Below are 26875 nucleotides of genomic sequence, written 5' to 3' on the forward strand. Positions count from 1 at the left end.
CGTTGACAACTTTGCAAATGGCAGTGGATGCACAAAGGTCATATCAACCTATGAGAACGGCTGTGTTCTGGTTTGGTTTTGGCTTGTGGTGCAGCTCTCGATTCTTTTTAAACTTTGAGCAGGTCAGTGTTACCGGCATTTAGTCAATACATCACTGCAGGAGGTCAGAGATTCCTGAATTGCACAGAGACGGAGACTGCAGCAGAAAACTTTGAAAATGCCTCTATGATCACTCTGTCTCCTCTTTCAGCTCACGCTCTAGATTATGACAACTATCCTGTAGGACGTGGCTCCAAAATAGTGCGTTTGAAGCCAAGTTCAGGTGCGCTTTGTGATTTTTGTGTTCACCAAACATTACTACTCTAGCTGCAGAAAAAGACATTTCAATTTACTGTAAAAGTTACATTTTATAGCCTCATACTATTGATGTAAGGAGCCTGGCTGGAAAGACTTAAGACACCATCTTGGTGTTAGTTAAGAGACAGTTGGAAACCAAACATCCCTTCTGATAAAACCCTTGTCTGCTGTAAAAGAGCACTGATCTATAATTTATAAGCTAGTGAGGATTACTGCAAAGTAGAACAATTGCAGGCATCACGCTCAAAAGTGGTTTCATCTGACAATTCAAAATAATAATAATAATAATAATTCAGGAATGCTTGTAATCGGAGGACATAAACACTGTTTTGTGCAGATATGACAACATGTGTGCCTTAAAATTTTGATTTGACCTTTTGTGTGGAAAGGGAACAAAAAGCTAAGGAGGACTGGCGAGTCCAGGGTGGCCTGAGCGCCCGCCATTATAGTTGCACAACTGTGCATGCAAGCAAAGGACCAATGTTGCAGCCATAATTGCAGCATTAGTGTCCCCTGCACTGCCTGCACGGCCCTTTGCAGCTGGTCCTGAGTCTGCACAGAAGCAATGCACTTTCTGCACTGGTCAAAAAAAAGCAAAAAACACTTTCAGTGCTGCAAGGATGTGACAAAACTTATGCTGCTGACAACTGATGCATAATAGTCTGTGAAGCCCGACTTCAAAGCCAAGTGTTGGATTAAAAAAACAACAACCTAAAAACACTAAAAACAAATTAAAACAATATTAATTGATCAATCTGTCGCTCATTTCCCTTTGATTTCACATGTAGATTATTTTCACTGTTTATTAGCCAGTTTTTGTGTTACATGTCAAAAAAATAGAGAAGCAGAAAAAAAGTCAACAAACAAAAATAATGTCACACAAACACACTTCCTGTCTGAGATGGCGGTGGGATGTAAATGAGCCCCATTTCGGTTCAGTTTACAGAAAGTCACATGATCTGTCACCGCAGTAATTCTCAGAACCCCCCCCCGATGACTTCCTTTTTCTCACTAGCGGTTTGCTTCGTGTTTTTGTGCATAAACATGGCGGTATGACTGCAAAGTGACACACTCATAACACATCTGACACACACACACACGGCTGAGCAGCAGCAGCAGGTGTGTGTGTGTGTTTGTATATATAGATCTCAGAAACATTCAAGAGGGAATCTCCCAGTAATCTCCCACTCAGAGCAGTGGCATGCACCCCGGTGCAGGATCTGGAGCGCAGCGAGGTTAACCCGCGGGTTAGTCACACATGCACAAAAACCACAGTTTACTGACCAACAAGTTCTCAGAAAAATGGTGTAAAAGAAGGGCAGCTTCTTTTTTTTTGCAGATAGCCACACTGACTCATGCTGGGATTAAATGACTTTTAATGTGATTGTATTGATGCAGACACGTGTTTAATGCTGCAATAAAATTTAGCAAAACTTCAGTTTTGCTAAAGTTGTGACAGTTTGGTACAAATGACAGTGCAAACTCCAAAAACTCCGTCAGTTTGTCTAATTTCAGGCTTTTTTTGATAGAATAAACATGTTTGATATCATTACACCTTTTCTTCATTGCAGCTCATCCAAAAAGACACAACTTTGACTGGCAGAGTTTGCAAAAGATCTCGTGAACTTTCACACCACTGTTGTCTTCGTCCATCTTTGCACGTTTCTTCAGACTATTTTATTGCTAAGCATCAAGGTGCATTAAACTGCATCCCTTTCACTGCAGGATCGCCAGGATCTGTTGGTCACTGGGTCAGTAACCACCCTTGGACCACGTTTTGCCTACGTGAAGCCTTGGAAGCCAAGTTTGGCTTGGGCAGCGAGATGGTTTGTGCAGGTTCAGTGTTTTTCAGCAGCAACAGGTGCATCTGAGAGTTTGTTGAACAAAGGCATGACGCAAGAAAAGCAGACAGGAGACAAGCACAAAAGACAGAAAACCAGGAGAGGAAGGGACACATGCAACAAGGAGAAGAGAAGGCAACAAGAGGAGAAGGGAAACATAGGAGGAGACAAACAGGAGACGATAGAAGACACAAGGAAATAAGGCAGAAAAACAAAACAGAAGAGGAAACCAAAGCTAGGAGAGGAGATGCGAGACAAGGAGATGAGGCAGGACACAAGGAAATGAGGTAGGAGACATGAGCGGAGACAAGATGCAGAGGAAAAGGAAACAAAAGGGCGAATTTGAGTTGGTTGCTGAGAAATACCACACACACCACGACAGATAGACTTCTGCAGAATTAATAATAAACCACATGCACACACACTCACACCCACACACAAACACGCACACATAAACCACAGCGAGCGTTGTGATTGGTCAGCTTGGACAGCTTTCTCAGAAAGAGGTGGGCCCTCACAGAACCGTGTCCGTCTTGTTTGTTACACCACTGCTGTCGATAAAGTTTTTATCTGAAACTCGCAGTTTGACTCCACCCTGACCGCCAACACCAGCAAAGGCTTCTGGGTACTGAAGTTCAGAAGCAAGCTTTAAATTACCAGCAGCTGGACACTAACATGGACAGAAGGAATGTAGATCCTCTTGCTGCTGATTAGATCTCATTATTATTAGTATTTGTTCATAGTGATCAATAAAAACAAGTTATTATTGATTAGAAATATCAGACGTTGAAAATATTAGCAGAACCAACATTCTTGGTAGCAGTATTCATATCTTGGTAATCAAGCTTCCAGCTGACCAATCAGAGAGCAGAGGGACGTCACCATCTCTTCTGCAGAACTTTATCAGCTCCGAAGCTCCGCCCCTGTTTTACACATTCGGAAGCAGGCCGCGGACCACAGAGGCGCCACAGTGACGTGACGTGTGGGCCGCTGGGCCTCACGTCCTTCCTCCTTCTGCAGAATTAAGCTCACTGTCAAGCAGGAACCTCAACTTCCAGTCAGAGGTCAGCTTTAATAACATCAGGCGACCTCAAACAGAGAAGTGCGGCGACTTTGTTAGGTCCTTTAATATGTTCAAAACCTGAAGGTAAACTTACGAGTGGTTCAGATCAGCTGCAGTTAACTGACCCCAAAAACTTCTTTGTGTTTGCGAGCTGGCGCTCCACGACCTCGCTCCACAACGTCCGCCTCCCTGCAGCTGTTTATCCAGCTGTTTCAACCCTCAGAGCTGTGAATCCAATTAAAATGTCAAATTCTGACACATTTTTATCTACCGGTATAATTGTCTGACTGGTTTTCATATTCTTCATACGATTTGTTTTATAGTTTTCTTCTATTTTTGAAGTATTTCTTACTATGTTTCAAAAACGCCTTCATTCTTCACTTGCAGCCTGACCTTTCTTTGATTCTGCAGAAGTTTAACTGTGTTGTTTCTTTAGACACTGAGTCACTTATTTACTCGTAAATAATGCAACATGAACTCAGAGATTCACAAGGAGATTGCAGAGAATTCAAGGGGAAAGTTAAGAGGGAATTTCCTCACAGCTCAGTGTAGGCGTCTGTATTTGTGTGTCTGTATTTGTGTGTGTCTGTGCACTGACTCTGGGTCGGTTTTGAGTGACCAGCTCCAGCCGACCTGACACTTTGACAAGTTTAAAAGACTTGTTTGTCGAGCTGAGGTGACCGTGACCTGAGCAGCGGTGCTTTATACTTATGACACACACACACACGCACACGCACACACACACACACACACACACACACACACACACACACACACACACACACACACACACACACACACACACACACACACACACACACACACACACACACTCTGTACAGGTCTTTGAGTTCTTTTTAAATCCTGCAGCAGGTTTTAGACTTGTGTCAGTGAAATTGAGATGGAAACCTTAAAATCAGACTGAACTTTGTGAGTGAAACTGAGGAAACATTCCTGCAGCTTTTCCACTTTTCTATCAGGATGCTGCACAGATGAAGAATGCTCTATTTCAAAATAAAAGCTGTGTCTTTTGAAACTCGGCGGTTTCAGTGGTAAGGCTAAACTTTTATTCTGGAGAGAAACGTTCTCCATTTTCGGTTTGTGTCATACTCTTTGCAGTTTCACTGCCACTCAGCGAGTAGTTGGCAAGCGCTTGAGGACAAGTCAGCTTCTTCCACACAAACCACAGGGCATCACAGCATCCTGCTGCAGCCCCAAAGCAATCGCAAGGAGGTTATTGGTGCAACAATGTCTTTGCACCAATTTCAACCTGCAGAAACCACAGAAACCACATTTTCCCTTTACAGAAAAATGTCTTTCCTATGGTTAGTTGACCACCTGGCAACCATCCTGCAGTGGCTGGCTGATGGTCACTGACCGGTCCTAAGTCAGTGATAAGTAGGGATGGGTACCAGTATCCGGTTCTGACATAAACGGTCGTAACCAGACCGAAAAGCAGCACACATTTCGGTGCTTTTTTTTCCTGAGCTGTGATACACTTTAGATTCTAGCCAATCATTTTACGTTTCCGAGGATAGTAGGCGGGGCCAGGTACGTACGTTCTTTAAGAGCAGAGCTACAGATTAAAAATGTCCAAGGCGAAGCGGTCAAAACTCTGGCTGTACTTCACAGCAAAAGATGCAAACTCAGCAGCAACAAGTGCTTTAAGGTGATACTGTGATACTGTCAAAGGAGGTAACACCTCGAATCCAATGAAACATCTGGCGACGCATAGCGTTTTTTTTAAAAGCTGAGAAATGCGCTGTATTTGATAGCTTGCTGCGAGACCTCACACCGTGCACATCTACTGCGGGTGTGGTGCCTGTTATCGGACCCGGAGTTAGCAACATCCCCCAAAAACCCGAAGAGGAGAGTCCTGGCCCCTAACCCTGCCAGTGTAGCAGAAATGATGAGGATGATGATGCAGCAGCAGCCGTTCTTCTCTGCGTGAGTAGCTTAATGTTGTTCGTGTGTAATTTACGTTGAGTAGGCTAACCACGTTATTACATTAATGCATGTAAGGTGAACTAGCAAACATCATCATAGCTACATGCGGCTGTCTTCTTGTTTGATGGCAGATACTCCCTTCACCCTGGCCAAAAAGGCTAAAATGACCAAAGAAAAAGAGGGAAACAGTTAAACATGAGAGGTTTTGGACAAAGTTTGTGTTTTTTTCCATTGTTTAAGCACTGCTTCCAGCCAAGAGTGATACCATATATGCCCCATAGCTGCAGAAAAGGCTAACATTGTTATCTTTTTACAAAAAAAAAAACAGCTGAACATGAGAGGTTTTTGGACCAATTTTGTGCTCCATTCTTTAAGCACCGGCACCGTTTCAAAAGTACCGGTTTGGCACTGGTATCGGAAAAAACTTAAACGATACCCATCCCTAGTGATGAGCCTCTAAACATAAATAAGTGAAACTATGACAACCGTGAGTGAAAACCTCTCCAATGAAGTATAACGTTGGACGTTTACCGACTTGTGTCGGGTTAGCGGATAACCCTTTTGTCACTTCTTGATCTCAGCACGATGGAGACCAAAAACCCTAGAGGCTTCCAAATGCTAAGTTCAGAGAGCAGTGGGGATGTAATGGTGGAGACAGACAGCTTTTTGAAACAGTCAATGATATACTGTAACGTTAACTTCCTTTTGGACCATTGTAGGAACTACAGTCTTTGGTGGGGAAGTATCCTCCTTCTCTTTCCTGATACAGCCGCTCAGAGTTTGTTTTTTGTTAATACTTTGCACATTTTTTTCAATAGATGGGCAGAAAAAAAGATTTGCATCTTGTGTCTGTTGTCAACACTCTTCAAGGACCAAGAAGAAGATAACCGTAAGTGATCTTTCAGGAAGATGCCAAACATCACGGTCAAACAGATAAGATGGCTGTTGAGGAACAAATGCAAACCATGTTTATTGTTTTGACGTCTGGCGCATTGTCCACACACAACAGCTCCGCCCTACTGCAGGTACACAACAATGATTTCAATCACAATGACAAAAAATGTGCGCATGAAACCACGGCAGGTGTAAACACCTGAGGATGCCCGACACACCTGAACACACACACACAGTTATACAATCTCTGTAACTTTCCACAACTTTTTATAACTCTCAGTCTCGTAACAGTCAGAATCCCAGAGAAACGAATCCAGATGGAGTCGCCTGATGCTGGAAGGGTAAATTTCCAGATGAAAACCAACGGGAAAGTAATTTTCTACACTCACTGAGATTTTTGATATTGGTCGCTAAGCGTTATGTTGGGGTCATCTGGGCAAACTTTGAAGATACCTGACTTCTTCCACATTTTTAGGTGCAGTCAGCAATTTTTCCTGGTTCACTGTTAATGTTACATTTTGACCATGTGACCATTAAAAATGTCTGTTAGACTTTGAATTAATGAAACTCCGAATAACTTTTTTTTTTTTTTAAACACCAGTGTTTTTCGTTTGGCTCTTTGGGACATTCATGTATGCAGGAAAGAGTTGGGTAGTTGCAACTTTTTTGTGGTAATGCACCTGAGTACTAGTACAGATGTGGATTATCACAGCATAGTTGAACCATAAACATCAGCTGTGATACTTTTTTTTTTTTTAAACATTGTATTTTTGCTAATTATTTGCTTTTAAACAACTAAATATGATTCTATAAAATTATTTTATATGAATATACACTATAAATTAGCTTTTTAATTATTGGTATTTTTTAATATCTCAGAATATAGATTTTTTTCTTCATATTTTATCTGAATTTTTAAACACTGTAATATGTTTTAACATTTTCTTTATTTTCTGAAACACAGAACCCCCTGAGACCGTGGCTCAGGGGGTTGGGAAGCGCATCTGTAACCGGAAGGTCGCCAGTTCAATCCCCCGGCTCTCTGTCCTGGTCGTTGTGTCCTTGGGCAAGACACTTCACCTACCGCCTACTGGTGATGGCCAGAGGGGCCGATGGCGCGATATGGCAGACTCGCTTATGTCAGTCTGCCCCAGGGCAGCTGTGGCTACAACCGTAGCTGCCTCCACCAGTGTGTGAATGAATAGTGCAATTGTAAAGCGCTTTGGGTACCTTGAAAAGCGCTGTATAAATCCAACCCATTATTATTATTAAGACAAACTGACTAAAATTAATAAATATATCACTTAGTCAGCCAATCTCTGTATTTGTAGCTCAGGTTCCCGTCAGTGCTGCAGGTAACTCCAGATTCAGGCAATGAAGACACAGACTGTGAAAACTAATCAGGACTCAAGTTTGGAGTTTACCAGACAAACTGGAACAAACGACGGGTGTCCAGTATGAACTCAAGACTGCACACACACACACACACACACACACACACACAGATGTAGAAACTATGGAGATTCCACCTCACATACTCCCATGTTTACACAAACTGTCTGGACACAAACACTCAGACGTTGCTCTTACAGTAACACAAGGTCAAAGGTCACTCTGACACAAGTCCCTCTCTCTCTCTAACACACACTGTGTGACTCATCGGCAGCAGGAGGTCGTCAGAGTTTCCCTGTGCCCCTCAGTGAGGTTTCTTCGTGAAGACACTTCCTCTGGAAAGAGGTGACCTCTGACCTCTTTCCAGTCTAGCTGCTGCGACAACCCAAACATCATCATTCAGACGGTGAGAGAGTTTAGGGCCCCGATCCTTCCACAGCTTCAGCAAAGAAACATCTCAACTCTTCAAGTTCAACTTTCAGGCATCCTGACTCGAGCTGGACCGACCAGCGACTGAATCTGCGTCTTTGGAGAGGGCCAAAAAACAGAAGTTGCTGCTGGCTGCAGTGAAAGAATTCCATTTATGTTTCCCGCTGTTATTATTCAGTTTAATTTTGCACAATGACATGAAGTAATACCGTGTGATTCTCATAAGGTGTGACTCATGCGTCGCTCTTTTATAACATTATGAGAAACTACAGAGGACACTTCAAAAAGAGAGCACATGTAAACTTTTGCAAGGGAATGAACAAAGAACCGTAAACACCACCAGAAAATTTCCGAGTGTGTCAATGATTCCATTTAAATGATCAGCATCAATAAGAGCTAACGGGATGTGTGCAGGTAACGAGTCACGTTTGTACAATGAAGAATGGGCACGGTGTTTATTATTATAATCAAATAACTGCAGGAGAACCACTCCCGATTTTCAACAGAACTTTATAAGCTGTGTTTTAATGTGTCTGTTTACGGGACGTATGCTGAGCACACGCTGCCCTTCTGAGGAATTAAAAAAAAAAATGTACGTCCTATCACAACAAGTGAACGAGGACAAAAATGGCCACGCTTTGAAGTACACCTCGTGCATGTAGAGGGTGCAGGCATGAAACCATGGGGAAAATGATTTTTCCAGAATAAAGTTCAACAAAAATGTTATCAAACCAGAACTATAATAAAAGTGTAGACGATACTTAAAACACCAATTCAGACAAAAAAAAAAGTCTTAAAGCTTTACAAAAGATTTAAACTTTGAATGACGGTTACGTGCCCGAGAGCTCGTTCGGACATGTAAATTCAGCCTATTTGTTGTTCACGTGCTAAATAACATGAACCTGCATCATTTCTGTGTTTGTTTGTGTGTAAAATCCCTGATAACAGTTTTGTCCCGCATTTGTTTGTTGGGATCTGCTCACCGTAAACACAGCCACATAAACAGATGAGCTCACCACAGTACAAATCATCTAAACTTTAAAAAGTGCCAAAGTGTCTCTGAGTTCAACCCACAGACTCGGTCACCTGATTGGCTGAAAGGTCGACGACTTCTGCAGCAGAACTTTTTCCATTCACGGTACACGCTGTGACAGCTGGGACACATGACTGTCACGTCATGTGAGCAACAAACAGCTGTGTGAGCCAAAACAATGAGTCGAGACTCAAAGTGCTGAGTCAAGGAGGAGAGTGGCGACTCACAGCTGGAAAAGACTGTCGGAGACCTGGGAGCCAAAGTGTCTCTGATCGCTGGGAGACGCTGGGATCCTATCAGCCCACCCAGTCCCCCCAGTCTGCGTGTCAATGCTACTGATGAGCTGGGAATCTTGTTAATTACCATTAACCCTGAAGTAACTCAAATGACAGAGTGGATTCAATCTTGAGCTTTGCTTTTTTATTTTTTAAATGGCTCTGTTTGAGTTTAACATCTATGCCAGACATGTCGATGTGGAAAAGCAACACTTTGAAGCTAAAAATCAAACAAACACCTCGTGATTCTGATCTGACTCCTGGATTAACAAGCCAAACCTGCTGGGTTATAAACCTAACTCTGTCCTGATCTCATCGCTGACAGTAAAGCGTCGAGGAAACTGCAGTAAACATGCAGTAAAACCAGCCCCGGCTGCAGCACAGGCTGGGATGAGCCGCCTGTCACGAGGTGCTGCTGCTTTGAAAACTGAAATCCACCTGTGGATGCATTCAATGACACTCACTATTTTTTTTATTAAACGCAGTCGGCTGATCTGAACCGACATGAAGTGAAACTGGACGCATGCGAGCTGAGCAATGAAACACGCTCGTCACACTCTGCTTTCCACTCCTGTGACTAACCACGACCAGCTGCAGAGCATGCTGGGAGCACGACTGCGACCAGTCGGCCGTTGCACAACAACGTCAGACATGGGAGACGTTTCCTAATATTTGGAGAAAGAAAAAACCCCACAAACACGTGGGTCTAAATTTAAAAAAAAAAAGCAAACACACACACACACACACACACACACACACACACACACACACACACACACACACACACACACACACACACACACACACACACACACACACAGGAATGTGTCGTCAGTGGAAACACACACCGTGTCTCAGCCGTCTGAACTTTACTCTGCATGGTTCAGGTCCAGCTCACATGCTGGAGGCAGCTTTTTTCTGTACTGTACAGCTTTTAAAGCCATTAACTTTCAGTCGACATAATAAATAAATAAATGTGACACTGTTTGAGATCAGCTGTTTGTTGCTGAGCAGCAGCTGCTGTTGGCATGCAGTCAGGTCAGGTGTGTTGGTATCAGCTGTTCCTCTGTGTGTGTGTGTGTCAGATGTTGTTAGGCAGCAAACAACTGAGAAACACAACCAGACAAAGTCACCTGAACAGGCTGAACACACGCACACGCACTCTTTCTTTATCACATGACAAAGAAAGTTAAATCCATAACATTTGTGCACGGTGTTGTTCGGGATGTTTGGCTGTTGATGTGGTTTCTGGAGAAATCACTGGTGCGACTCCTGAACCTACTGTTAGCATTTCCACACAATCACAAGAAACCCACCAATGAGAGCGTGAGAGAAGCGATCGATCGAAGCCAAATCAATCATAGCTCATCAACTGACGAGTGCTGTCAGTTACAGTCTCCATGGCGATTAATTAGGGAAAAACTGCATCTGGCGCTGATGTGGTTTGAAAACAAGACGTTGCTCTACAGATCTGTGCTTTGTTTGTGCTCCGAGAGTTAAACGTGGTCACGGGACTGAGAGAGCGATTGTTTCTGCTTTCCACCTTAAATCCAATATCTACTAAAATGGAGCTCTGTGGGCAGTTAGGAGGCGCTAAGATTGTTTGAAAGAAGACAGATTTTCCAACAATCTGGTGGAAAAATAAAGCCTGTGGAGTGAAAACTGTGAGCTGAGCAGCAGGTTAGAGAGCAAACTGTCAAGGCAAATTTCCGAGCTGGCATTCGATTCGCGCACGTGCGAGAAATGTTAGAGCTTCAGCGTTGTTTCTACAACAAACAGAGTCGGGACAAGAGACGTGCCAAACCTTTGCAACTTTTTCTCCGTAACAACAAACTGTGGGAGTTTTCCTTTGCAACTATCCCGCCAATAAAAGAAATACCTGCATGTCTGCCATTTTTAATGACCCAGCAGGAATGTGAACTCACACCCGACTGTGTTTACAGGTCGTTCATCAGCATCAGGCGTTCCTGCATGCACAGAGGTGAAACGCAAGAGACGTTTTGGCTTTTCCCCTGAAGGACATTCACCAGGACGGCAACACCTGTAACTATCTGTTTCCATCGGGATTGTTTTTCAGGGCTTGTTTTAAAAGAGGAGAAAATATTAAATATTTGAAATTTCATGCAGATAAAGTGAATGAAAATATCTGGGACACTTTGACTGCTGCAACTGAAGGTTTTATTCATTTTATTCACATCTGAAATACTACTGGGGGGCAGGACACTTTAAATGTCACCTCATAAACGTGACGGGTCATGAGATGATTAAAGAAAGAGGGATGAAAAAAATGTCATTTTTTCGACATTTCTGTGAAAGTCGAGGATTTTTGTGGAGTATTTGATATGAAAAGTTACCGAGGAGTTCGCTGAACCTAAAATGAACTCAAAAACCTTTACAGGCGACGGGGAGACAAAATCACACGCCGACTTTATCAAGTGAGTCGCACACGTCAGAAACTGATCTAATCTTATCGTGCTGTAACTTTAAGCACTCGGGTTCATTTCAGCGCTGACTTCAAATACAGGGAAAATATCAAAACAATTATATCACTGCATAAAGTTTTGACATGAGTGTTGCACTAAAATCAACATTTTACTTTTCCTGTATTTTTAATGCTTTAATGTAAGGATCACAAGCAGTTACTGAGACAAAGAAGAAAACGTCTCTTCCTGCTGGATCTGGTAGGAACGCTGAGACATTTGAACATTAGGAGGAGTCAAACCTGCAATGATAAAAGATTGGAAACTGATCTAACCTGAAACCGTGTGCGGTAACTCCATCTTTAAAATGTTAAAATCTTATTTTGAAAGCAAAGTCACCTGAAATGCAAACACTTCAAGCATCACAACTCTCTGAAAACTCGGAGAAAAATCGAAATTAACGTTGTTGTTTTTTTTCTGCCACATTGTCTTTCCTGTAAATCATCCCGTGGCACGGTCACAACCCCTCGGGCTGGGTGCCATTGATGCGAAATGCTGCTGTTTCCCCTGCAGCAACGAGGGGGGAAACTACAACTCTCACCCACCCACGCAAAAACACACCTGCCCACCCGAAACAGAAAGTGGTCTTCAAGGTGTGAAAGCAGGTTTAACACATCAAAGTGAGATCAGCTGTGTGTTTTTGTTTTTGTGTGTGCGTGAACAGTGCGAGTTTTACTCCAGAGGTGTCAAGTATGCGGTAAGACCATTATCACTATACAGGCATATAAACGGATGTAACACAAAGAGTAAAATAAATATATGTAGTTATTATTATATCGCTAAATATGACAGTGTTGTGCTTTTGTAGTGCCATTACACATTTAATAAGCAGATTTCAGGGTTTTTCCTGCATGTTAAGGGAAGATTTTGTCCTTCCACCAAAGGAAAATCACCAAGACTCATTTCCTATATTATGTGGGCAACTCATATTTATATGGCTTTCATGTGTAGTTGCAACTTTGAGCCTGGAAAATCCCTGGATGTGGATCATTTTTTAAATATTGCCCAGGGTGTTCATCACCTCTTTTGTTGGCAGATGGATTAAATGTGAATGTTTACTTATATTTCTTTACATTAAAAGAAAAACAGGATAATAAATAACCGTTTGACTGGTCAGGCCAACTGCAGGAGTTTGACGCTGGACCATCACTGCAGCTCCAAGTATTAAAGTAAAAATTTTAAAACATGTGTTTTCATGGGGAATACCCCCCCCCCCCCCCAATAAAACAAACAAACAAACAAACAAATAAACAAATAAACAAGTAATAAGAAATGAGGATGTTAAGGGCAAAGGGTGGACTGTAAAATATGTCTTTTAATGGCCTCTGTTGTTTGATGCTGGCTCACCTTAACCGCAGAAAACATCCCAACACTCACAATTCTGACCATAAACTCGGGTATCCTAAACCCAGCAGCAGCGTACCAATGAGCTGTGTGCTGTTCCAGAGGCTCCTCCCTGACATAACAGCCAATGCGATACAGATTGCAATCTTTGCACATCTGGTTTTCCAGATGTTTGACCATCTGTAGTTGCTTTATTATATTAGGCTCAAATATGGGTCAAAAAATAACAATAAATACTTCGTCTGTTAATCACTGGATTTTCTGTACGCTGTGATCGCGCTGACAGAGGGGTTCGGGTAAGTGTAAGAATAACAAGAGACCAAGCGAAGAAGACATTCAAGTAAACGTATAGGCACCAGAGGAGGTGACTTCTGGGAAATGCATCAGAGAGAAGAAACGGCCTCTGAAACCAGACGCGAGATGAGCCACAAGTGGACTAAGAGAAAATGAAACATGACACTTTTTTTCTTTCATTGCACGTGTCATTTTAAGGTGCACGTCCATCGCCTCACAATCGTTAACCTAAAAAAAAGAAACAAAAAAATACGCACGACCATCTCTCTGTCGCGCTCGCCCGACATCATACATCGGTTATATCGGGGTTTTTCCCCCCTATCTGAAGTACGAAACAACATAAGCTTCACTTTCTGTGAATGTGTTGCAGGTTTTCAGTGTGTCTGAGCACTGATGCTGATGTCTGTCGTCAGTCACCTTTCGGAGGTAGACCCACTATGTGGGAATAAGTTTGGAGAGGAAGGTAACACGAATATGAAATCAAGTTCCAGTTCCGAGGTTGCGACCCTTCTGGGTCCGGTAAAAACTATTCAGGTTGTATTTGGTTACGTTCCATAAAAGAAAAAAATGATCAGAATCTGCTCTGAAATTCCCCCTTTGGTCAGGCTCCATTAACCACTGCAGCACCTGCAGCTAAAACATCCACCGTGTTTGAAAGATGGGCGGAGCCACTGTGAGATCAGTGGTAGTCAAGCCTCGAGCTGAGCTTATCACCACTGTGGTGTTTTGAAAGTGGACACAAAACGAGAAGGGTGGCTCCGAGTGTGAAACCAAGAAATATTTTTTTATTTTACAAGAAAAATGTTGTTTTCTAAAGGAGTTACTAGAATGACAAGAAACTACTAAAGTCGACCCCTGCTGGCTATTAGAAAGATCCATCTATTTTCCTGCGCTTGTCTAATTCAGGGCCTATCCCAGCTGCCACAGGGTGCGAGGTAGGGCACACCCTGCACAGGTAGAGCTGGGCGATATGAGATTTTTTCATATCACGATATGTTTTTTTCATTTCAGGCGATAACGATATCTATCACGATATAAGCCAAATAACTATATTTGTAAGATTTAAATGTGCCGTTGCTCACAAGTAAAATGTGAAATAATCAGCAGCTTGTTTTTATTTAAATATTTATTTCCCATAATAAGTTCAACAGGGCAGATGTACTTAAGGAACATGAGACTTTTTCAGATAAATAAAGGCAAATATTGCAAACTACACAAAGGCAGCCGCCTAAAGCGTTTAAGTTTCAAAATAGAACAATGAACCAGACATAAATAGTCAATCCACCTTATGAAACAAAATATTAATTCTAAAAATAATCTTAGTTTGTTTACAGAAGAACAGGACAAAACTGGGACTAACTTTTGTCAATTCAAAAAACGCAGAACTTAAAAGGAATTCTCAATTCTCTCCTGTTGTATAGGCTCGCCACAGTGCTTATTCAAACAGTTTTAACAGTTAACTTTGAGTCTGACAAAAGACTGAATGAGAATTAGGCTTCCGTACAGAGATGGCTAAACAGCCGAATTTTTGACGGAATTATTTGCGCTTTCAAATAGTCACAGAGACTGGGCGTATCCATCACGTACAACGGTATTTTTATACTGAGATTTTCAGATGTGACAATATCCTTTATATCGATATAGTCTATGTTACGTTATAATTATACTATACTTGATTATACTCCCCCTCCTCCCCCATCGCTTCACCTGCAGGAAGCGACAAGATGGACACGGCAAATCCGTTAACGAGTTACTGCGCATCGCCCCGTGCGTGGGGCTGGACGGCGTCAACGTGTTAGCTAGCTAACCACGCTAACGAGCTAACCACGCTAACGCCATGCAGCCCAGAGGGGCTGCACGGACTAAAATCCTTTCATTTTCTCAAAAGTTGACAGCGCGCCTTATGTATGAATTCTGGTTGTGCTTGATGGCCGCGAACCGATTTTATGTGGTACACGGCGCTCAGCAATCTGTCAAAAAATGTTTTAGTACGACTTTGGTAAGCTACGGAGCTGCACCGCTTGATGGATTGTCGGAGGATTACGGCTGAGCCTCGCGGAGTGATACGTACTGTGCTTCAACGTAATATTACCTTACTGTGTATAAGGACCATAAATGGCACCTGTTAAGAGACGTGGTTATGAAGCGGATTTCAAACTCCAGGTTGTCAGTCACGCAGTACAAGTTGGGAACAGAGCAGCTGTGAAATCTGTCCTTGTTATAGTGCTCGTCTTTTAGTTTACATTTTGACTGCACATTTGTGAGCTTTTTGTTATGCACAAAAACAACATTGTTTTCTTTTATTTATGGAGCATTATTATTTAATAAATGCTCATAATTTATTTTTGAGTAAATTTTCTGTACATCTGCTCTATGTTAATAAAAGTGCCTGTGTGACATCTGGGACACAGCTTTGACTAAGAACTCTCTTTTTGTTCTTACTTTATGGCTTTAAAAAAAAAATATCGAGATATATATCTTATATCGCCATCCAGCTAAAAAATATCGAGATATGAATTTTGGGTCATATCGCCCAGCCCTACCGTCCACACATAAAGGCAGAAATGAAGGAAAACGCTGCTATGAACATGCCAAAGCAGCAGGTGGCGCTAGATTCCTAACCGTGCAAAAATGTTGGCCAATCAGAAGTCTAGAAGCCTCGGTGGGAAAAAGTAAACAAAGCTGGGGCATAGAAGCAGAACAGAGTCGTATGTGTGGAGGGACAGTAACTGTGTGTATATGTAAGCATTTAAACACTGCAGAGAGTAGAATTAACAGTAACAGTATTGTAGAAATTCATTTCACCGAAACAATAACGTGGCGCACAGTGTGACGCATGCACCAGTTTATTGTATTTCCAGACTTGCTTTCGGCACAATTTCCAGTGCACGCTACTCTGTTTTTTGTCAGACTTGAAATAGCCGAAATACCTTCACACTACGGAACTTCTATGGCTCTTCCGTTCGACAATCTCTCCGGCGTTGGAACCATCATCCGTTTTCTCTTCGGTCACGCTCGGTTGATTTTTCTAGTCGGCACACTCATTTCCTCCATTACCCGCTGGCTGCTTCCCAAACAAACACACGTGCGGCTTGGCACTTGTGCTGTATGTAACAAGTCACGCGACGTGACGCTGCGGCTGTGATTGGTTCGGCTCTGCGCTGCTTAATTTGGATTGGCTGACCTTTTTTTTTTTTTTTTTTTTTTTTTTAAGAGGACAAGAGCGGCGAGGTCTATCGCGATAGCTTAATTTCTCTATCGAGTAAAAGTTATATCGCGATACATATCGTTATCGTTCTATCGCCCAGCTCTATGCACAGGTCACCAGGGCAGCAGGGCTAACATAGACAGACGAACACTTTCACACCTACAGCCAATTTAGAATCACCAAACAACCCAACCCCACTAACTGCATGTCTTTGAACTTTGAGAGAAAGCCAGAGTACCCAAAGAGGAGAACATGTTACCACCACACAGAAAGGCCTTGGCTGGATGGTGGATTCAAACCCAGGACCTGCTTGCTGTGAGGCAACAGTGCTAACCTCTGTGTTGTTAGAAAGATGGCTCAAAACACGTGCCTTAAACCCGCCTTCTTCTAAATGGCCAGTAGAGGGCTCCTATGGGCTGCAAAGCAAAAACCAGTTGTTCAGAAGTTCTGAACACAGGCCCCGGCTCCTTTTCTCTCTGCAAACACTTTCCTGCTGATGTCACAGGCTCAATCGCTAGTTTCAAATCTTATTTCAAAAAACAAAGCTGATTTTGTAAGTTAGGGGGAGGGATGGTGGATATACTGGACAAAGGGTGGTGATGATGCCAGGCAGGAGGGAAAGAGGAGGACCTCAGAGCAGGTTTGTGGATGTGGTGAAGGACAACACGCAGAGGCTTGGTGTGACAGAGGATGGTAGAGACGGGGTGAGATAGGGAGACGAGCCGCTGTGGCGACCCCTAAAGGGAACAGCTGAAAGAAGATGACGATTACAGTCAGGTAGGATTATCCTGAGTGTCCTCACCAGCCAACAACTCATCACAGTCAGAGCGTCTCTTCACTTCTGGTTACAAAACACCAAGACGGCGACAACAAAGATCAGTCATCGAGGCTTCATAACAACACTCCGTCTAACACTCTGATCCCATTGTGGTTAAGTCCATCCTTTATATACAGTTAATGAACTAAACAGCAACTTCAGCTTCTCTGTGCTGCATGTAAATGATCATTTTAAAACGAAAGGAAAAAGAGTGATTTTTGATGTGAGGGTTTTGTTTTTAGCATAAAGGCTCGGTGTATTCTGGTTGACAGGGTGAAACTCAGGAACAACCAGAGTTTATTATCTAACAGCAGGAAGACAGGTGTGAGTTTACAGGTACTTACAGGCAGCGCAAACACACACACATGCACACATACACACACACAGGGCCGGGGTCAGTGCGATGATATAACTGCAGCTACACAATAGCCTCTACCTGAAAGACAACCTGGACTCGACTGAAAGGACCTCTGTGTGGCTTACAGGAACACACACACAGAAACCTTCATCTTTCACAGTGTGACCCACATTTCCAACACACACACACACTCATACAAAAGAACAGTCTGTCAGCATCAGAGCACCCCCTGTTGGAACAGAGCAGCCCTAGCAGCAGGCTTGTGTCAGTATGACCTCAGGACTGCAGAGCAGGACTGCTGGTGTGTTTTGATGGTAGTGTGTGCTACCGACATAACCTGCTCTGGAGCAGGTTACATTTCACAAGCAGAGAGGAAGAAAAAAAAAAAAATCACAGCATGAAGGTGAATCAGTTCTCTGCCAAAATATAATTTTTGAAAATCTGATCTTAACTGGATATTCTGTATCTGCACTTTTTATTTCATGCTGATTGAAACAAAGGTTAATTTAAACGACATTTCAAAGCAAAGTGCCCAGATGTGCTTCGATGTGGCTGCTGAGTAACAGGACAAACTGGCTGGGGTCATTAACTTGAATTTAAATTGATTTTCTTTTGGAACACTTGCCAAACTCCACCTTAACACTGGCTAATGGCTGGGAAGTAGCCACGATGGCTCATGTAATACCTACGATAGAAATTATTATTCAAATCACACTCTCACCCCTGGCTACACCTCTGTGTAAAACCTGATGCTTCGCAGCTGTTGGTAAGGCTCCACCTTATCTACAGCGCTACAGTTACCTGGTAATTACCACAGGGTTTTCTAAACAGCTTTTCATTAAATAACGATCACTGTGTGACCTCTTTTTTTGCTCAGCATTCTCTTTTGTTCATGGAGAGGAAGTGACACGATTGTGGGAAATTACCTGACTTATCAGATCACCCTATGATTACTGCACCTAATCACCAATGACTGCTTCTTATGTCCTGATTGTTTCTCACACTGCTAAATCATTTTAATCGAGGTGAAATCTTTTTAAAAAATGTAAAAATGTAAAATAAAAAAACATAATATATGAAATTAATTTAGCTTAAACAAGAGAATTAACACACAGCAAAGACCTTTTTCAGCTTCGTAGCTGAAAATAGTGTTATATGTAAAATGTAAACACATCAGGGCAAACCTACTGCAACACTGCCATCTGCTGTCAGCCAGAGGAAGTGCAGGGAACCAGCTCAGGAGACACCAGAACGCTGTGTGTGTGTGTGTGTGTGTGTGTGTGTGTGTGTGTGTGTGTGTGTGTGTGTGTGTGTGTGTGTGTGTGTGTGTGTGTGTGTGTGTGTTAATTACTCACCGACAGCTCTGAACAGACACGCGCCATCCTCCTTCATCTTCTTGATCACAAATCCTTTCTTCTCCCTCAGAGCTTTTTCAAACCAGTGCTCCTGCTGAACACACACACAGACACACACACAGACACACACAGACAGAGTCAGTGAACTGGGCCTGAGCAGCATTATATGTGAGGACCTAGAGGACAGTTTGCTCAGTTCCATTATTGATTCATTGCTGTGTTATTTTCTAGAATAATTAAATTCACCGTTTGGTTGCTAAAGCAGGAAAATGGTGCTCAAGTCCTCCAGGGTTAGTGGCTGGACATAACAAATGAATGAGATCTTCTGCAGGGAAAAGCAGCTCCTCCCATCCTGATCATCAGTTATCTAATGCTGATCAATAACAGTGGAGCAGACACACTGGTTTCTAACACTGCGGATGTTCAGGTGATCTCAGGAGCCCTAAATACCTACTTACTCCTCTTTGAGACACTGCTGAACAGGATGCTTTTTAATTTATAAAAAAAGAAGAAGAAGCAAATAATCAAAACTAAAAACAGTTTATTTCCTTATCATGTGCACTTTTACACTTCTGTAATCACGACATACCCTGATATTTCCCTCTCTGAGGATCAGTCTAAAAGTACAGAAATAAAACTTACAATCACAAACATAGCTGTGCTTTTAACCCCAGTTTTACCATATTTATCATTTTTATTGTTTATGTGTCTAAAATGTCTCACAGGTTCATTATATTCTGTATTTGTTGATGAGCTGAGGAGCTGCACCGAGGACCAGGATAAATCACATAAGCCTTATTTTGAACTGTGAGTCATGCAAAGCTACTCTAAAATGTAGAGATGTTTTGGACTTCCGCTATGACTGTGATCATTTATATAATTTATAATCCTAATTTTAATTTAAACAGGGTTTAATTAACTCAAACTTAAATACAGGTCCAAAAAAAGCAGGAAAACAGACAAATCTGTGTCAACCGAGGTAAGAAAGTTTGTTCGCCTCAACCTGTGTGTGTAATCATCCCTCACAGGCCCTTGAGTAGAGTCCAAGAATAAAAAACACACAGCTGGAAATTAGCATAATGGCTCCTCTTTAAATAAAAAGTCACACTTGGCTCATTAGTCAAACAAAAAGTGAAACCATGAACTAAAGTCAGATGAAGAAAGGCTAAAAAAAACAATAACATGTTTAACACTGGACATCTGTCATAACACAAACAGGTTATAAAAAGCACCGATACCGAAAGTGCGAGTCAGCGACGGCTTCGTGAACAGGACTGAAAACTGGCTGGGTTTAACAGCAGGACACAAATGTCACAAGACGAGTTCTGAACGGATTCGTTCTGTCAGTGCTCGATCGCTGCTGTGCGAGCCGGTCGGACCACTTCAGGCAAAGAAAATGCTCCGATTTCTGAGAATAAAGCTGCAGGCTGGGAGCAGAACGAATGTAAAAAGCATGACCGCGGCGTGGCATCGGCCTCAGCTTTCACTTTAATACAACAACACGTCTGAAGAACAACAACAAACCAGAGACGTTATGTGAAAGAGACACAAGGAATTAAAGAAATTGCACAATTCTGTTTTATTATGCTTTGGCCTCTACAGGGCCACTTAGGGCTGTTCCATATAACGATATATATAAAAACGTCTGTGTTTCATTTTACGCAAAATAAATGTTTTGATGGTCACTGTAGTGGCTATATTAATTTCTTAAAGTTCTCTCTTTCTCTTATATTTAATATAACCACACTATGGACGGACAAGCGCCTGTTTTTATGTGTTGTCTTTAGCAATAACGACGGTAAAACCACCCACATAAACCTTTCACAATAAAGCTCAAGATCCTGTTGAGACTTTTCAAAATAAACTGAATCACGTGAAAGATGCAGATTATTTACGGATGAGAAGCCAAAAAGAGCCGCCAGATGCTAAAAAATAAACCTTAGACTCAAACGTTAGAACAGGCTTTTCCCCGCAGCTAGGGCTGCACGATTAATCGTTAGAAAATCGCGATCTCGATTCATACTTATGTGCGATCTCATTTCCAAATGACAACGATTAAAAAAACAAAAAAAAAAAGACGACGACGACGATTGTACCGCATTTTGATCCGGGACGTAATCTGCATGAAAACAAGCGCTCACTCTTCCTGCTCAACAAATGACAAGAGCGGAGCCTTATACCACGTGATACAGAAGCTGTGCTGTGTGATGCTAAAATTAGCAGGGAAAAAACAACGGAGAGCACGTCAGGGATGACGAGAAAGTGACAGGAGAAAATCCGTCCCGGTCAACCACCCAAACATCAATAACGGGAACCTTATACAGCGCTTCCCTATACCCGTCGACCTCCCGCAGGCACAAAGAAATTATGGAGGCTATCACTTATCACCTGACCAAAGATATGGCTCCATCAACACTGTGCAAAACGAGGGATTTAGGAAAATGATCAACACCCTAGACAAACGCTACACAGTGCCGTCCCGCAACTATTTTTCTATTGTTGCACTACCTGCTCTGTACACGCAGCGTCGAGCAACGGTGGAGACGGAATTTCAAGCAGTACAACATTTTGCAGCAACAACAAAACGTGAGACATTTGTTTTTTTTAATGTTTATTTATTGTTTTTATGTTCAGTCTCAACTGTTACGAAGTTGATGTGCAGTTAATAAGTGCAATAAATATTTATACTGGAAAAGAAAATGGTGAGAGAATCGTGATCTCAATTCTAAGCCAAAAAATCGTGATTCTCATTTTATGCAAAATCGTGCAGCCCTACCCGCAGCACGCCGTGTAATAAATACCCACAAAGAAAACGGAGGCTGTTACAACTTATGTCTAAAAATGTATAGTTTCATGCATCGGTTAAAACACTCGACTCCAGCTACATGACGCGCAGCTGCAAACACTTCACGCAAGTCGAGCTGCCCGAGATTTACAGAATTTACAGAAAATGTTACATTTTTGGGATTTATATCGTTATCGGACGATAGATGTCTTATATCGGGATATGAGATTTTGGTCATATCGCACAGCCCTAGCGCCACTTTATTGCTGTGTTTCATTGCAGCACTTTAATGTACTTTATTTAGATTTTTACACAGAGGTTTACTTGCTGAACTGCCCAGTTTTGTTTACACGTTTCCTTCGATCGAGCTTCTTTCGTCTGGGCTATTTTTAACTTTTTGTAAAGTATTATTTGTTCTATTTATCATTATTGATATGACTTGTCGATTCTCACTGGCTCCTCTTTGAGTCACCACCATCACCAAGCAGCACATCAAAGACATTACATTCATACAAATTACTTGCATGCTGTGTGGACGCAATTCCCCTCTTTGTTATGATCACTCAAAAAGTAATTATTACTCACATTACACAGGACACTTTTCTTAAACATGTAAAAATGCAGTACATTACTTAATTACTGCCAGAAGAAAGTAATTCATTATATAGTTCTTACATTACTTTCACGTCACTGTGTAAAATGACCTAAAACACACCGCCTGAGGTAATTTCTCATTTAACAGTTGAAACTGCAGACCTACACACCAACACAAATCCTATTGAGGACACACGTATAATCTGTCTCTTAGTATTAGACAAAGCCTCTTATAGCAGAAAACAAAGCCAACAGCAAAGATGAAAACCAGCACAAACAGACTTTAAAGCGATCGCCACGGTGAATCTACTGTAGAGACATGAACAGGTACAAACGGAGGCTGCAAACTGCTCATCAGTTTGTTACCTGTTGAAGTTCAGGGTGTGTCTGCTGGGCTGGGGTCAGTGTTCACTCAGCTTTAAGTCACTCTGGGTTCTTGGCTAGTTAGCGTTGCAGTTTACACTTTACCAACGCACTCACTCTTTGTGCAGTAAAAATAAAACTAATGACCATATCCTGCACCACTATTTTCCTCCTCCGACACACAAACTGATCGTAGCACAAGTGCACGAACCGATAAGTGTGATCGACAGACAAGCAGACTAACAGCCCCAAGGAACTGGACTACTGGGAACTGGTTCTCTACGCAACTGGTTACCGACTCCCATCCCTAATTCAACCTGACATCCTCGTAATCAGCAAATTCTTTGGTACAGTAACTTTTCTATATTAGGAAAATGAGTTTGGCAAATGTAGGTTACAGAGAGACCTTTCATGTGCTATGATTTGTTATAAGCAGCCATCCATGTCCCACTGTGATATATGACCCTTGAGGTTTTTCTCTGGTGAAAAACTGACTTGAAATTGGCGCCGTTTTTCTACTGAAACTATGACATTTCCCATGATGCTGACGCTCAGAGCTGGTTACAGAAAAATCAATCTAAATTTCTAAATGAAAGGACATTCTGTCTGCAGACTGTGAAACAAAACTGATTTGGCTGCAGTTTTTTTAAAATGAAACTTTAAAGTGTTTTTCAGCATTTCCTGTTATGAAGTATAATGACTACAAAACGCTAACAAAATGAGGTGAATTGACTTGTGCCCTGTACTTGGAAGGCCACTAACTTGTTATCATATCTTGAAGGTAACATTTTGCAAGGTTTCCTTAAATATACAAAGTTATTGCACCAAAACAAACACATAAACAACTAACAAGCACACAAAATAGAGAACTTCCATCAGATGTGGATGATTTTATAATAGGCTGTTCCTTATCACTCCCTCCAAATAGATTTTTTTATCTGGCTCAATCTGAACTAAGAAGCGAGTTTGAGGATTTAATGAGGGGCAAAAAACAAACTGCTGTAAAGAGATGAACTCGACTTAAAATACAAGGAAAAAACAACAGTTTCATATATAAATCAAAGCAAAAGAAAAAATTATTTAACCTGCACCAGAAAATACTAAAGACCGGATATAACTTAGAAATATCTCCATTTAAAGCAACCAGGGACTGTAACATCTAGTCCTTTTTACTGAATCAGAAACACCTCCAACATCAAACTGAGTAGCACTTCAAAGTTCATTTCTGCTTGATATAGTCGCGTTATTGATCCGTAAATATCAAACATCTATTCTGCTTGAGATTCAAATTAAAAGCCTCCCTGCAGAGTGCTTCGGTTCAGGCTCAGTTTGTCATTCTGTGGATCCCCGACACTGAGTCAAGTAAAACTTCTGGTTTAATCCCGACTTTTCAGTGTTAAAAAGGCAGTTAACATCTTAAGCTTAGGTTTACCATTGCCATGGCAACTAGGCTGCAGACCTAACCTGCTCCATGTTCACGATAAGAGAGCAAGAGGTATGAAATCACCGCCTAGTGACGAATCAGTTCTCCAGGAAACAGCGTCACCATTCCTGGAAGATCCTGCTGACCTCACTGCACTGCAGAAAGAGTGTTTAAAGTCTTTGTTTTCCTGATGAGCATCAGGAATAAATACAGATTCTTAAGACACAACATAATTACTTGATTTTTGCCTCTGGTTGACTACATTTTTTTTTTTAATTAACTGTTCTATGATTGTACGTATAATCCTAAAACAAAGAACCTATTTGTACTTGTAGACCTTTTATCAAGTCTACATGGAGACCGAGTCAGTGGATGAACCACCTGAGGATTTTTACATTTATTCTTTACTCACTCTCAGACTGTTGAACACCACCAGCAGCTGAAAGAATAACACTTTCTTACACACATATAAACAATGATTTAACTGAACAAAAATTCTAATCAGTCAAATTCGCTCATGTCTTAATGACAGAGCTGTGAGAAGTCTGTTTAGTTACACAGTCGGCTTTCTTCTCTGGCTTCAAACAGACTTTAACTTTATTACCATAGCAGGTCTTTTCCAGTCTTATTGACAAAAACGCCAAAGTGCGCACACATTCATACTAACAATCTGCTGCTTTGTCTGCAGCAGCCGTGTTACTCCCAGTCTGTATTATCCGTTTAACCATATTGTTCACAGTTTTCTATTCTTTGTAAAAATCAGGTGTTCAGCTGTCTGCAGACCTGCCTGTGTTTCTGACTTTTTGTTGTTTTTTTTGTATATTGATAATATCCATGTTAAGGTTACAGAACATACAGAGAGGATATCCGTACCCTGAACTTGTTTCATAGTACAAGTGTCCAACAAACGTGTTTAGAATTTCTAGCATGCAGTCAAGTATCTCGGTAAAGAGTTGTACAAAACCTCATCACATTCTCCAAGAAAAAAAACAAACCCTGAACATGGGCGACTTCTGAACAAAGAAAAACATTTAATTGAAATTAATCAATAGGTAAAATAAGCGTTTGGTGTTATTATATTCAACAGAGAGCTGACAAAAATGTGTCCTGGAAATAGTGGCATGAAAATATTTTAATTCTTAGTTTATATTTCATATGCGTAATATTACGATTCAAAAACGTGTATGTAGCAGTTATTATCCTTCCAATCTGGGAACATCTGGCTGTTTATTTTAGCCTCACCTGAATGGGCCGTGGAGACAAATGCAGCTCTCTTTAACAGTGTTTAAATGTGTGCCTAGAGTGTGTTTGTGGTTAGTTTTGGGGTAAATGTTTAACTGCCAGGTGATCAAACGTCCGTGCTGTTGCTATGGTTGCCCCAAACGGGTTTCTCTTAAGACCTCAGGTGAGCAGACATGATTAGCAGGTTACTTAATGAACGCCCCCTCCCCCCTCCACCACCACCAATTGTCCCCACAGCCTGCCTCTGGAGGGAAACGACTCATTGGGCTTAAGCGTAAAACCGAACAATAACAGCAATTTCTTCCCTCTTAAAGTTAACTTAAATCCTTATTTTCTGCTTCCTAGTGGCCTGTGCTGATTTTATACGTTTTGTTTTCGGTCTTTAAGTACCTGAGTTCTGGTAAAAGTGCCGGAAATCACCTGTGCAGGAGCACTAGCAGCTCCGTTAGCCTTGTTGCTAATGTTAGCTAGCGTTAGCGTCCTACCTGCTCCACAGTAGCCGGGTCCATGGACTGAAGCCGGGCGGCGTTCTCGTACTCGTCCTCGCTGTTGTTTCCGGCTCCTTCCTCCGTGTCCTGGCTGGACCCTACACCTCCCGGTCCGGTCACCCCGGGCTGGCCTCCGCCGGCCAGCGCCCCCACCACCCCACCGGAGCAGGTGCCTGCCTGCCTCCGCCTCTTGCTCAGCCCGGGCCCGGAGCAGCAGCTGCCGATGCCTCCGCCGCATCCGACGACGCCGGACGACACGACGAGCTCTCCGCGGGACCCGGCAACCATTCCGCCGCTGTTGTCCCGACCATCGCCCGGCCCCACAGGGGACACGGAGCCGACGGGCGGCGGAGAGGCCTGCTGCGGCCGGGAGCTCGCCTCAATGCTCCGCCTGTCGTCCCTGGCGGAGGGTGGAGCGGGCTGGTAGGACCAAGGCGGAGGGGAAGCCCTCGGTCGGGTTCCAGTTCGCCCTGAGTGCGGGTGAGGATGTTGGTGAGGGTCGGAGCCGGTCCGACGATCGCTGTCATCTGCGTGGTCCGAGACGCCGACCCCGGAGCTAGGCTTCTTCTTCGGGAGAATAGTCATGGTGGAGAGTGTGGAGGAAGCAGGGAGGGGGTCAGAGGGTGACAAGTCCTCCCTTTCTAGATCAAATAAGACGGTCTACTCGCCCTCCGGCCCGGCCGTTTGGCACCAATCACCGAGCTAAGGCTCTTATCGACCCGAAATGGACACAAAGGCGACGTTTCTGCTCCTTTTCAACGGTTTAGTTGAATAAAAACAAAACGCGTCTCCCTCTTCCGTCCACAGCGCGTCCGGTCACAACATCAACACAACATGACGTCACGTCCGGGACGGCTGCCACGGCACGTTTACGGCAGGACGTCAACCAGACC

At 42.6% G+C, this 26875-nt stretch overlaps 1 protein-coding gene across 2 annotated transcripts in view; it reads right to left on the reverse strand.

Moving 5' to 3' along the window:
• The window catches only part of otud5a (OTU deubiquitinase 5a), a 38909-nt gene extending 12034 nt beyond the window's left edge, over nt 1–26875 (reverse strand). The window contains exons 1-2 of one of the 2 annotated variants that reach the window (XM_026153669.1): nt 25980–26875; nt 19088–19178 (exon numbers count right to left, since the gene is read on the reverse strand). In XM_026153669.1, coding sequence (XP_026009454.1) covers nt 19088–19178; nt 25980–26567 — 679 coding nt within the window. In that variant the 5' untranslated portion in view covers nt 26568–26875. Of the gene's footprint in view, nt 1–19087; nt 19182–25979 lie in introns of both variants that reach the window. The other variant, XM_026153668.1, reaches the window with a different exon arrangement.

This window comes from Astatotilapia calliptera, chromosome 20 (genome assembly GCF_900246225.1).
Source record: "Astatotilapia calliptera chromosome 20, fAstCal1.2, whole genome shotgun sequence".
Classification (NCBI taxonomy): Eukaryota; Metazoa; Chordata; class Actinopteri; order Cichliformes; family Cichlidae; genus Astatotilapia; species Astatotilapia calliptera.